Source organism: Notolepis coatsorum, assembly GCF_963971535.1.
Source record: "Notolepis coatsorum genome assembly, chromosome: 7".
NCBI lineage: Eukaryota > Metazoa > Chordata > Actinopteri > Aulopiformes > Paralepididae > Notolepis > Notolepis coatsorum.
Genome location: NC_140171.1, coordinates 1,271,610 through 1,286,450, shown reverse-complemented (window position 1 = coordinate 1,286,450; position 14,841 = coordinate 1,271,610). Strand labels below are relative to the sequence as shown.

General features: G+C 41.9%; 1 protein-coding gene across 1 annotated transcript in view; it reads right to left on the bottom strand.

Moving 5' to 3' along the window:
• Window positions 1-6,745: 6,745 nt before the first annotated feature.
• The window catches only part of nup133 (nucleoporin 133), a 56,684-nt gene continuing 48,588 nt past the window's right edge, over window positions 6,746-14,841 (bottom strand). The window contains exons 22-25 of the mRNA XM_084318542.1: window positions 14,053-14,133; window positions 13,829-13,893; window positions 10,077-10,165; window positions 6,746-7,179 (exon numbers count right to left, since the gene is read on the bottom strand). Of these exons, the coding sequence (XP_084174668.1) occupies window positions 7,043-7,179; window positions 10,077-10,165; window positions 13,829-13,893; window positions 14,053-14,133 (372 nt within the window). The 3' untranslated portion in view covers window positions 6,746-7,042. The remainder of the gene's footprint in view (window positions 7,180-10,076; window positions 10,166-13,828; window positions 13,894-14,052; window positions 14,134-14,841) is intronic.

The following is a 14,841-nucleotide window of genomic DNA, read 5'->3' as shown; positions in this document are numbered from 1 at the left end:
ATATGCCCGGTCGAGGGCCTTGAAGCAGACTTTCGAAACCCGGACAAACCTGGCTGGACCCCGGCTGGGACTGTTGCATCATCATGGTTTAGCACAGTTGCTGGTGTGAATTTCTAAAGGTTGCCTAGCAACCAGAGAGTTTACAGAAACGCAACGGAGACACAAACCCAACCATACCGTACCATGCTAGACCATGGCTAGCCCCAGCTAGGCTGAACATAGCTAACAGAGACACAAACCCAAACCATACCGTACCATGCTAGACCATGGCTAGCGCCAGCCAGGCTGAACATAGCTAATGGAGACATGGTTGTAGTCAGCTATGAAATTGTTAAAGAGAGCAGACAGCCCTATAGTTTTCCATACAAGGCTGGGCAGTTTATTTGTTTGTTTATTGTTATTTGCACTTACACACATACATTCTGGAATAAAATAAGTAAAAGAAGAACAGTTCAAATGGGCAGGAAAGGTCAAAAAGCCCAAGGGCTTATAAGCGACCTCCCCTCTTAAACCTATATAGGATAACTCTACACAGACCCCCCCCCCCCCCCCACACACACACACACACACATTTATGCACAAACACACATGCGCATATCCCTCTCTCATACACACGGATACATACAATACAGCATTATACAACAATTATAATGTTGTAAAAAAAAAAAAAAACTGCTCACAAATACACATGGATACTACAGACTACAGGATCTGTAGTTCTTTGTTAAGCTCGCTTTTAATAAATGTATTTAAAGTGGAACATGTTTCTGTTAGATTTATATGTATATCATTCCACATCATCACTGCACCTTGATAGACAAATGAGAATTTGGCAACAGAGGTCCCACAGAAAGGAACGCGTAAGTCATTATTGCTTCTTGTGAGACGTGCATGATAATGAGAATTAAACTCAAAATAACATTCACACTGATTCCCACTGTAACGCTGAGAGAGAGCAGACACAGGGCTGCTGTGATAACGTCACAGCGAGCCAGTTGTCTGAGGAGCTGAGGACACAGGACGTCTCCCACCTGCTGCCCAGCTGTCCAGAGGCCTGCTGTGGACACAAGACCTCCACCACAACAACACAGTGTCACCAGAAACCCCAAATAAAGTACCAGTCCATCGCAGGGAAAAAAGTTATGCTTTATAGCCATAAGTAATATAAATTATTTAGTTATTGTATATACGTTTTGATTGATTGAAAATTGTATTAACAGATTGCAGAATGGGTACAATACAGTACGGCTCAATACACACATAATTGTTAAGGGGATGCAGACCAGAGAAAGACTTTCATCTTGTTTACATCAGGGTCCCCCCATTTTCAATTCATCAGGACTATGACATACATGACATGCAGGTATACAGTACTGCTACATTTAGACATTTATGACATACCAGAGTACAAAAAGAGTCTAAAAAGAGAGTATATACATTTGAGGGGGAAGAAACTGTACATTGGAGGAGGTGGTGTGTGGGGGGTATAAGTAATATATTTACGTTTCGTATCGGCAAAAGTCCAAAAACCCGAAGTCAAACTAACAATGGTTGTGGTTGCAGACACGTTTTTTTTCCATTTCAAACTTTTATTTAAACTCGAAAGGCAACTGGGGTTTGCCTCATTTACACTCATGCTGATTACAGCGTATACGATCACAACAGTGAGACAACAAGACGAGGCAAAGACCAAGGATAAGAAATCAATTAAAACACACAACTTCATTGACAAACCTCTGTTGTCATGTGACCCAGGCTCATTGAAACACATCACAACTATATTACTACTGTTGTCATGTGACCCAGACTCACTGAGACACATCACAACTATATTACTACCGTTGTCATGTGACCCAGGCTCATTGAAACACATCACAACTATATTACTACCGTTGTCATGTGACCCAGGCTCATTGAAACACATCACAACTATATTACTACTGTTGTCATGTGACCCAGGCTCATTGAAACACATCACAACTATATTACTACTGTTGTCATGTGACCCAGACTCACTGAAACACATCACAACTATATTACTACTGTTGTCATGTGACCCAGGCTCATTGAAACACATCACAACTATATTACTACTGTTGTCATGTGACCCAGGCTCACTGAAACATATCACAACTATATTACTACTGTTGTCATGTGACCCAGGCTCACTGAAACATATCACAACTATATTACTACTGTTGTCATGTGACCCAGGCTCACTGAAACATATTACTACTGTTGTCATGTGACCCAGGCTCATTGAAACATATTACTACTGTTGTCATGTGACCCAGACTCACTGAAACACATCACAACTATATTACTACCGTTGTCATGTGACCCAGGCTCATTGAAACACATCACAACTATATTACTACTGTTGTCATGTGACCCAGGCTCATTGAAACACATCACAACTATATTACTACTGTTGTCATGTGACCCAGACTCACTGAAACACATCACAACTATATTACTACTGTTGTCATGTGACCCAGGCTCATTGAAACACATCACAACTATATTACTACTGTTGTCATGTGACCCAGGCTCACTGAAACATATCACAACTATATTACTACTGTTGTCATGTGACCCAGGCTCACTGAAACATATCACAACTATATTACTACTGTTGTCATGTGACCCAGGCTCACTGAAACATATTACTACTGTTGTCATGTGACCCAGGCTCATTAAAACATATTACTACCGTTGTCATGTGACCCAGGCTCACTGAAACATATTACTACTGTTGTCATGTGACCCAGGCTCACTGAAACATATTACTACTGTTGTCATGTGACCCAGGCTCACTGAGACACATCACAAATACCTTACTACTGTTGTCATGGGGACCACCCGGCCCACAACCTATTTTGGGTCCCGCCCAATAAGAAGCCAGGCCTTAGACCATGATGTGCTATTGACACTTTCTACACATTCAGCGTTTGTTTGAGTGGTTCTTGGTGGACTGGGTTTATGTTCTGTTGACCTGGTTCTTGGTGGACTGGGTTTATGTTCTGTTGACGTGGTTCTTGGTGGACTGGGTTTATGTTCTGTTGACCTGGTTCTTGGTGGACTGGGTTTATGTTCTGTTGACCTGGTTCTTGGTGGACTGGGTTTATGTTCTGTTGACGTGGTTCTTGGTGGACTGGGTTTATGTTCTGTTGACGTGGTTCTTGGTGGACTGGGTTTATGTTCTGTTGACCTGGTTCTTGGTGGACTGGGTTTATGTTCTGTTGACGTGGTTCTGGGTGGACTGGGTTTATGTTCTGTTGACGTGGTTCTTGGAGGACTGGGTTTCTGTTCTGTTGACGTCCCGACTTGATCTCACTTTGTTTCACTATCTTCAGGAGGCGGGAGCAGCAGACCCTCGTCTCGGGTCGACAGCCAGGAGACACTCGTCAAGACTCTATTTATAATCAATGTGTCTCTCGTCACCAGAGAGCCACCCCCCTCTCTCTCTCCACCCCCCCCCCCCCCCCCCCTCTCCAGCGCAGGTCATTCTCTCGTCACCAGAGACCCCCCCCCCCCCCTCTCCAGCGCAGGTCATTCTCTCGTCACCAGAGACCCCCCCCCCCCTCTCCAGCAGTGTCCCCTGATGACATCACTGGTGGCCACATTCAAACTAATTTACTCTCAAACTTTAATGAATGTGTGTAAAACAGTGTGTGAGGTTATATGTAAAATAACTCTAATGTCCGTCTGGCATCACCTTGTAGGCGTCGAGCTGGAACTGGAGCGGATATGATTTACTTTTACATCGTTTTACAATTTCAGCATTTCTACCAATTTTCTTTTTCATTGTACAGTATACTCAAAGATATTTGACTATAGGCTGCTATTTATTTGATTGTAAATGTGTGACAAGGTTGATTTGACACGTTCCCCGTCATGTCGGTAAAAGTAAGATTTGTTTCAGGCCAGTAATCTGTTAATGAGGCTCTAACACAGTGAACACTTTTTATGTCCTGATCCGATTCACTTGTCCACACATTTATATTAGGGCTGTCAAAATGAATGCTTTAACTTGAGATTAATTTAAATTATTTAAAGCATTAAAATAAATGTATCTAGATTAATCTATGGAGTGAAACATCTTCAATCTTAGCGCCGCGGATATAAGAAAGAGGTCTAGCTGAGTCAATGTTGATGGTTTTGTTGAACATTTGTATTTCACAGGAGAGAAACTGTATTCAAAGAAAGCTATTAAAATAGTCTTTGAATCTAAATATACTTTCTTTGTGTTGATTTTACATTAATTCCATGATTTTACTCAAGTAAATATCTGTTATAAACTTCGGTTTTAAGTAGAAAAATGCTATTTCTAATCTAGATTAATTACAGAAAATTGTGAGATTAATTAGTTAAAACATTTTCAATCTATTGACAGCACTATATACATGTGTCTTTAAACCTAACCAAGCTAACCTGACGTCACACCTGTCCCTAACCTCACTAACCGTCACACCTGTCCCTAACCTCACTAACCGTCACACCTGTCCCTAACCTCATTAGAAACGTCACACCTGTCCCTAACCTCACTAACCGTCACACCTGTCCCTAACCTCACTAACCGTCACACCTGTCCCTAACCTCATTAGAAACGTCACACCTGTCCCTAACCTCACTAACCGTCACACCGGTCCCTAACCTCATTAGAAACGTCACACCTGTCCCTAACCTCACTAACCGTCACACCTGTCCCTAACCTCACTAAACGTTACACCTGTCCCTAACCTCACTAACCGTCACACCTGTCCCTAACCTCATTAGAAACGTCACACCTGTCCCTAACCTCACTAAACGTTACACCTGTCCCTAACCTCACTAACCGTCACACCTGTCCCTAACCTCACTAAACGTTACACCTGTCCCTAACCTCACTAAACGTTACACCTGTTCCTAACCTCACTAACCGTCACACCTGTCCCTAACCTCACTAAACGTTACACCTGTTCCTAACCTCATTAGAAACGTCACACCTGTCCCTAACCTCACTAACCGTCACACCTGTCCCTAACCTCACTAAACGTTACACCTGTCCCTAACCTCACTAACCGTCACACCTGTCCCTAACCTCATTAGAAACGTCACACCTGTCCCTAACCTCACTAAACGTTACACCTGTCCCTAACCTCACTAACCGTCACACCTGTCCCTAACCTCACTAAACGTTACACCTGTCCCTAACCTCACTAAACGTTACACCTGTTCCTAACCTCACTAACCGTCACACCTGTCCCTAACCTCACTAAACGTTACACCTGTTCCTAACCTCACTAACCGTCACACCTGTCCCTAACCTCACTAACCGTCACACCTGTCCCTAACCTCACTAAACGTTACACCTGTCCCTAACCTCACTAAACGTTACACCGGTCCCTAACCTCACTAACCGTCACACCTGTCCCTAACCTCACTAACCGTCACACCTGTCCCTAACCTCACTAACCGTCACACCTGTCCCTAACCTCACTAACCGTCACACCTGTCCCTAACCTCACTAAACGTTACACCTGTTCCTAACCTCACTAACCGTCACACCCGTCCCTAACCTCACTGGAGGTTAGGGACGGGTGGATAAATCTGTCTCCTCACTTACAAAGCCCTCCACTCCCTATAGCACCTGCCTACATCTACAACCTCCTTCAACACTACACTCCCTCCCGCTCACTCCGCTCATCCAACTTAGCCCTTCTGAGCACACCACACACCACACCACACACCACACTACCTAGCGCCTTAAGTCCACAGAAAACAAATCATTCTCCTCCTCTGCTCCCCGACTCAGGAATCAACTCCCATCACACATAAAAGAAGCCCCATCTGTAGAAACAGTCCCACCTCAAAACCCACCTGTTCAACCTTGCATACCTTCACTCCTGACCCCCCAACCCCTGCATCACTTACATTTTCACTTCTGTACACACCTATATTTTAGTATTATTATTATTTATTTAAATGTTCTCTCTGTCTCCCTCTCTCTGTAGTATCCCCACCATGTTGTCATTGTGAAAGTCCATGTACTGTGTTTGTCCATGTACTGTGTTTGTTCATGTACTGTGTTTGTCCATGTACTGTGTTTGTCCATGTACTGTGTTTGTTCATGTACTGTGTTTGTCCATGTACTGTGTTTGTTCATGTACTGTGTTTGTTCATGTACTGTGTTTGTCCATGTACTGTGTTTGTTCATGTACTGTGTTTGTCCATGTACTGTGTTTGTCCATGTACCATAATGGAATGTATGTAAAGCACTTTGAGATACTTTATGTAAGCCGCTATATAAAATAAATCTATTATTATTATTATTATTATTATTATTATTATTATTATTATTATTATTATTATTATTATTATTATTATTATTATTATTGTTATTAAATGACATGTTGGTGCTCTAGTGCGACACCTAGTGGCTGAATGTGATCTATAGCACCTATAAAGTGGGCCATGTTGCCCAGTCTGAATAGTCACTCCTACTCTGTCAGTAAGGTTTGACAGAAACAGAATCTGAATGTTTCAATTCTCTGTTATGATATACCAATGAAAAAAATTCTTTAGGTTTAAAACTACCTGGTAAAATAAAGGTAAAATAAATAAAAAACACTTCCAGTTGAAAAAAAACCCATTAACTCCAAGTATAGAAATATTACATTTATTTTTTTCCAAAAGAAAACAAGAACTTAAAAAATTAACAGAAAAAAAACATCCAAGTGCAACCTGGGAGAAGTAGATTTGGAGGCGGGGTCAGATCTGGGTGTTGGGGGCGTGGTCAGATCTGGGGGCGGGGTCAGAAATAGGGGCGGGTCAGATCTGGGGGCAGGGTCAGATCTGGGTTCTGGGTCAAATCTGGGTTTGGGGGGCAGGGTCAGAACTGGAGGCGGGGTCAGATGTGGGGGCGGGGTCAGAAATAGGGGCGGGTCAGATCTGGGGGCAGGGTCAGATCTGGGTTCTGGGTCAAATCTGGGTTTGGGGGGCAGGGTCAGAACTGGAGGCGGGGTCAGAACTGGAGGCGGGGTCAGATCTGGGGGCGGGGTCAGATCTGGGCCTCCAGGTAATGTTCATAGTTGGCCCGCAGGATGAACTCGAAGTAGGGCTTGGATCTTAAAGCGGCCAGATCCTCGGACTCCAGCAGCTCCTTGACGTCGGGCAGGTAGGTCTGCAGAGGGACGCCTGCAGGGGACCAGGGACACACACTAATCAATCAATCAATTCTTTATTTAGAATGTTTACAAGTAAACTATGAACAAATATTTTTCAAAATGTTTACAAATAAACAAGCGAAAGGGATAGGTTTGAAGCCAAAAGGCTTATAGAACAACCTACCCCCAATTCAAAAACTAATAAAAAAAAAACAAAGGCCAAGTCAACAAAAACCGTTCCCGAAAAGAACATTAAAGGGGAACTATCTTATAAATGGCCTTTTTCAGTGTTTAGCATTGTTTCCTAGCTATGTGGACTTATATTAATAGGATCTATGTCTCTAATTCTCATATTGGCGCATTCTTCCAATTCTCCTCTCACAATATTCACCCTCACTGAACTGAGTCATTTGAAAATGTGATGATTTGTGATGTCAGAGAGACACCGCTGCATGATAATGTGGCTGTGTGGCATCAGGTACAAGATGAGCTGCACACAGTGGTTGGAGCCCAGGCTCAAAACAGCTTAAGATCTTGAGGTAGAAAAATGCTGTTTTTGAGGACTTGATTAGAAATACAAAACAATGAATTAAAAAAAATATATAATTACAGAGGTGTTCCATAAACTCACAGGAATTGTGTAAAAGTGCCCAAATAGTGAAAGAAATAGTAAAATAGTTCCCCTTTAAGCCAACATAGGAAAATCAATACTTAATAATCTCCAATACCCGAGTTACACGGTAGAGAAAACAGATTCTAGGTTAAATTTGACTATAAGCTTCTAGAAGCGTGTTTTTAAACATCTTTTTAAACTTAAAAATACTCCTGCTGTTTTTTTATTTCATCCGGTAGATTGTTCTACCTAACAACTAACTAACTAACTAACTAACTAACTAACTAACATCACATCATACAGAATAATACAATACATTTTCAGTATCCAGCAAATGTTTTGTAATCTATGGCTAGCCTACACAGCACAAAGTCATGGAAGCAGATAGGGACCACTAGCCTAGCTTAGAACTCCACGAGAGAGGTGTTTTTGGCCCAACAGCTAGACTAGCTGGTCCGTATCCTCTTCCATTCATTTGTGCTAAGCTAGGCTAGCTTGCAGCCGGAGAGCTTTCTACTGAGCATCTATTGTCCGACTCTGGAGAAGACGGTAAGAACATGTCACATAATCAGGCCTGTACACTGCGATGATCTCGTCGCAAATTGCCCCTTAATTTGGCCGTTGCGAGTTGGAAATATTATTTGGGAGCAACGTTGCGAGTTGTGATTTCAACCCTTCATTCGCATTTCACTCCTAAATTAATCCATACAAATTGGATAAATTTTTTAAAAAACATTAGCCTACAACCAAGGCTGTACAGTGTCGTGGTGCTATGAAAGAATCTGTCGGCAATGAATGAACTTACTGCGATCACCGATAGCCTGAGTGAAAAAAAAAGATTTGCGTGTGGAGTGAATCTGGGTCACGCTATATACTTGGTACTTGTAGTCTATCGTGCGATTAAAGACCATGTCCCTATCTGCGTAGTCTATACATCCAACACCAAATCCCATAATTCCTAGCAAAACGAAACTGAATGTGGCCTCTCTTCCTTTCAATATGGGCTATTGCATCGCCAAAGAAGCACCTCATTTCAATACATTTAAGACGCAAATTTTGCTCTGCAAGAACAACGGAGTGGATATCAGTCCATCTTATGACAACCACGTCCGATGTGGAGAGATGATAAGATGATGATGATTGACGTGATGATGTGATGATTGATTGACGGGGACACGGACACTTCTAACGTTCAGGTTCAGCCATGCATTAGGTGAGTAGTAGTAGCCCACTATTAGGACGTGAAATACTGTCTACTTAAATTTATAAAATATCAACCTATCTATCTATCTAATAATGAGACAATATGCAAATAAGATAATACTAATAATTGTCACGGTGTCCCCGTATATGAAATGAAAGTGTGCCCCTAGTGAAAAAGCTTACCGTACAGCCCTGATAATGTTGGCGACGTGTTCCTTTAAACACTGAGCAGCGTCTTGGCAGGACTGGACCTCATGGTGAGCAGACAGCGTTATGCTCCCTGTGGCCTTTAGGCCTTTAAAGGGATCATCTGTAGTCTTTAATATGATTCTAGATATGTTCTTTTTGTCTTCTTCGTGTGAGTAAAGGAGAGAGAGAGTCCTTGTCTGTGTAAATGTCCGTGGCAAATAATCCCGACTCTTGATACTCTGAAAGTTGGACTTGAATTTTGTTCTATGGTACAGTACCGGCTCGTGCGCCACTGCTAGATGTACGATAATTATCGCCTCGATCGACCTCTTGTCGCTGTACTGTATGATGACACTACATTAGAATCTGATCTAATATATATTTTTTTTTATCCACTTTTTCACCTTATTTTTAAATGTTTCTCCCATCCCAATTTCCTATCGCCAATTCTCCCTCCCCTGTCTTGAACGTTGCTAGACTATGCCTCCCACTGGTCGGTCGTAGGGGGGATAGAAGCCTTGCATCACGTGTCCCCTCCGGTACACGAGGAGGCAGCCTGTCGCATCTTTTCACCAGACAGCGCGGACTCTGTGGCGAGGAGTAACGCGTGGGAGGCTCACGCTGCCCCCGATACTTCCTGTCTCTGCTGTGCAGGCGTCACCCACCCAACCGACCTGTAGGAGTCGCTGTCCACAACGTCCAATCCCCACCCATCGACTTCCACCCTCTACCTAGTATGACGACTGGCCCAAGCCGCAGGCAATGCTGACTCGGGGAGTTGAGACCGGAGTCTCTTGCATTGGTGACGAGCGCAATCTCCGCTACGCCACCCAGCCGGCAGAATCTGATCTAATCTTAGATAGTATTCCCGTGTAAGATGTCCCCTGTGTGAGACGTGATGTGTGAGACGTCTGGAGCCTCACCTTCTTGTATGAGTTTCAGGAGGATCTTGATGAAGACGCTGTCCTTCGCTGCTTCCAGAGGATCATCGCTCCCATCGGCAGAGGACCAGCTGGAGGACAGGGGTGGAGTCACAGAGGAGACACAGAGGAGGAGACACAGAGGAGGAGACAAGAAAAGAAACACTGAAGTTACTAGCAACGAAAAAACATACAAGACATACTGCAAAGTACAGATGAAGGTATTACTGAATATGAAGGTATTACAGAATATGAAGGTATTACAGAATATGAAGGTATTACTGAATATGAAGGTATTACAGAATATGAAGGTATTACAGAATATGAAGGTATTGGCGGTTAGGTGGCCGAGCGGAGATTGCGTTCGTCACCAGCCCCGGAGCTGTGAGCTCGATTCGCCTGTTCGAATCCAGCTCACAGCTCCGGGGTTGTCACCAGCTTGGCTGGCCGTCTGCACTGATACAATTGGCAGTATCAGAGGGTGGGAGAAGCTGGCGGGGTGGGTCCGGGTCGTTGTAAACAGCGACTCCTACAGTTCGGTCGGGGCGCCTGCTAAGCGCGGATTGGACGTGAGGGGGATAGTGTGGTCCTCCCACACGCTACGCCCTCTCAATGAGAATCCGCGCTGCCAGGTGAAAAGAAGCGGTGATTGGCTGGACGTGTGTCGGAGGAAGCACGTGGTAGCCTCCACTCTCCCAGATGATCTGACTGTGGGGGGTAAAGCGCAGCGACCAGGAAGGGACTGGGAATTGGCATACGACTAACATTGGGATGGGAGAAAATCGGAGGAAAATGGAGGGGGAAAAAGACCAATAAAAAAAAAAAAAATATGAAGGTATTACTGAATATGAAGGTATTACAGAATATGAAGGTATTACTGAATATGAAGGTATTACAGAATATGAAGGTATTACTGAATATGAAGGTATTACTGAATATGAAGGTATTACTGAATATGAAGGTATTACTGAATATGAAGGTATTACTGAATATGAAGGTATTACAGAATATGAAGGTATTACTGAATATGAAGGTATTACAGAATATGAAGGTATTACTGAATATGATACAGATATAAAAGAGTAAGAAAGGATTATGCTGTAAACATGTTCAGGAATGATCTTTTGAATGAAGAATGGAAGGGGGTCAATGCTGCTTACAATACTTTTTTGAATATCTATCGGACACTCTACGATAAGCACTGCCCAATGGTTCAATAAACTAAAAAGTAATGACAATAGAAAACCATGGATAACAAAGGAATTAGAGAATGCATGTAAAAAGAAAAACAAACTTTAGAGATTTTATCAAATGTAGAACGAAGGCTGCTGAAACTAAATACAAAGTGTATAAGAATAAGTTAGTATTAATTATGAGACGGGCTAAGAAAGATTACAATAAATTGTTAGGCAAAAATAAAAATATATATAAAATTATAATAAATCAGCATCCACAAAACTGCCTAGCCATTTCATTAGTAATAGTAAAACTATAGAAAATATGAATGAGGTGGTTAATGAATTCAACTATTTTTGCCATTCAAAAACATGATGAACCATTACAGGAAGGATGGAGAGGAGATAGTAAAGTACTGCAGTCTATGTTTTTGGGAAATGTCAGTGAAGCAGATATCATATCCATTGTATCAAAGTCAAAGAATAAGACATCCATTGACAGTGATGGGATAGATATGATTATAGCGAAAAAGACAATTGATTGTATAAATCAAACCTCTGTCATATTTGTAATCTTTCTTTTCAGACAGGTATTTTTCCAGACAGGATGAAGGTAGCAAAAGTAATCCCAAATTTCAAAGTAGGAGATAAGCATAGCTTCACTAACTATAGACCAGTGTCATTGCTCTCAGTTTTCGAAAGTGCTTGAAAAACAGTTTTCGCATAAGTTAGATGTTTTTGTGGAAGATAACTGCTGAGTGAAACTGTGAAAGCCAGTATGGCTTTAGGCAAAACAGGTCAACAGCGACTGCCTTAACCCTTTAATCGCCATTGACGCTGAAACACGTCATTCCCCGCCATGCTTATTCTGCCGATGACGCTGTACAGTATCTTTGATATCAATATTTCAAAAATCTGTGATCGAAATCATATTTCTCCCCCGGAGACATTATATGTACCGGTGAGCCCCTGTCAACTCTCTAACGGTTCAAGAGCGCCATCTGGTGGCCGATTGGCAGATCGCCCAGGGAAGAAACAGGGAAGTGGAAGTTGGTGCTCATTTCAATTTGGTCCGATCACTCGGTATAGGTCCCGGGACTCGAGCTCGACACAATGGATATCGATCCGTTGCCAATAACTCGATAAACAACATGATTTGGACGTATATACTATTATAAAACCTGGAAATGGATCGGGTATTTCTATATCCCATAATAGAAAAAATTCTGTTCCACGCTCATCTCCCAACGGCGAGAGGAAGCTACGGTGAGTTTCAGCGTTATTTTGTAATGTCTTCTATACTAACTGCTCCAATGATCATATCACCCACACTAGATGAATGATATAACGTTGCCCACGGAATTATAAACGACCCCCCGCCCATCCGGTCAACATCAGATCATACGTAGTAACTTCTAGAACCACGTCCAGTTTAAATTTTTTATCTCGCGCCGATTGCTATCAAACTGTATACAATCATCAATATAATGCATTTAGGGCTATAAATCACGTTCTGGAGAAAGCTGCAGAAAACGATAAAAACATACTTATACTTTAGACCGTATTTTAGTATGAATATGTGAATGAAAAAGTATAACGTTGCTACACCCTGAACAATAGATATAGGACTTTGAATGGGCCATGGTAATGTCAATTTAGCAATACAATTTAAAAAGTTATAGCCCTGCAAAGAAGGGGAACTTCTCCATGTTAAATAGGGCTGGCGAGGGATGGTAAATTATGAATTTAACCCCGGCAATCAAAGGGTTAATGAATATTATTGAAGAAATAACAACAGCAACAGATAAAAGGAAATTAACAATAAGGGTGTTTATTAATTTAAAAAAGGCATTCGATACCTTTGATCATAATATTTTTATTTCTAAATTACGTTCATATGGTATGAGAGGAATGGTTATTGAATGGTTGAGTAGTTATCTCCACAATAGGCAACAATATGTACAGTTGGCAGATCTGAGCTCATGAAAATTGAATGTGGGGTACCGCAAGGTTCGGTTTTGGGGCCTAAACTCGTTCTTTTATATATTAATGATATTTGTGATGTTTCAAAGCTATTACAGTTTGTCTTGTTTGCTGATGATACCAATTTGTTTTGCTCTGGAAATAATTTAAAGGAACTAGCATAATATTATATAAATATATTGTGTATGAAATGACAAAGCTAAAAAAAATAGTTTGATGTAAATAAGCGATCACTGAATCTGAAAAAAACAAAATCTATGATTTTTGGCAATCGAAAACGAGATGAAAATATAGTATTGTCCATAGACGGAGTTGATATTGAGAGAGTTACTGAATTTCGTTTTCTTGGTGTAATTATGGATGATAAACTAACATGAAAATCTCACATAGCACATGTTAAAAAAAAGATGTCCAATAGTAGTTTTGTTATGAATAAAGTAAAGGATGTGTTAAGAGTATGAGGCAATGAGAACACTCTACTGTTCACTCATCTCACTTATCTTAGTTATTGTGTTGAAGTATGGGGGAATACTTATGGGACTACCATAAAACCATTATATATACTACAGAAGACACACAAACACACGCTTCTCTTACTCGTCTTTCTGCAGGGCTTTGCCGAAGATCTCACACTTCAGTAGGTCGATGTCCACCTCGTCCTCCTGCACCGTAAACACACACAGCCCCAGGTCAGTGACCTCTGACCCTAATCACACCTTATTACTCAAACGGTAGAAGAAAAATCACCCCAAATTATTTCTAAAATCAATCATTATTATACATAATTCATGATGTTTTTTTAGCTAGAATATCCAGGTTACCTCATCAATGTACTCCAGCAGATCGAGGGCCTTTTTGAAGTCGTACTCGTTCGCTCGCCGGTTGTCCTCACAGATGTATAGCTGGGGGGAGAGAGAAGCGTGTTAACCCTCGAGTGGCTGTTTGTTACTCACCCATTGTTTACAGGTCTGGTGAACCCACAACATTATTGGGATTTTAAAACAATAACGCTTACATTAACCTCTTAACTCATTGGGCGCCAAATAGGGATGGGTACCGTTCACATTTGAACCGATACGGTACCGGTACCGGTGTGAATCGATACCGGTACCCAACGGTACCTTTTTTCGGTACTTTAGTATCTAAAAATGTAATCTACCTACCTCAGTTGTGAACAAATAAAATCCAAACTTCAAATAACCAAATTTTCGACCGTTTTCGGCTTGCCATTGCCCCGACTGCTTTGTTGTTGAATCAAGTCAAATCCTAGGTAAGCGTGTATTGTGCGCGTGAACGTTGACATGAAAAGAATAGTATCTCATGAAAAGTATCTCACGTGAATCGATACTCGGTAGTACCGACGTGTTCCGGTAAGTACTTTTAAAAGTACCGAATTCGGTACCCATCCCTAGTGCCAAAAACGTAATATCTTGTGTTTCTCAGGGTTCTGTTGTCTCTTACATTAATGAGGTTGTGAGGCTGAGCAGGGTGTCTGGGTGCCGTCTCTTACATTAATGAGGTTGTGAGGCTGAGCAGGGTGTCTGGGTTCTGTTGTCTCTTACATTAATGAGGTTGTGAGGCTGAGCAGGGTGTCAGGGTTCTGTTGTCTC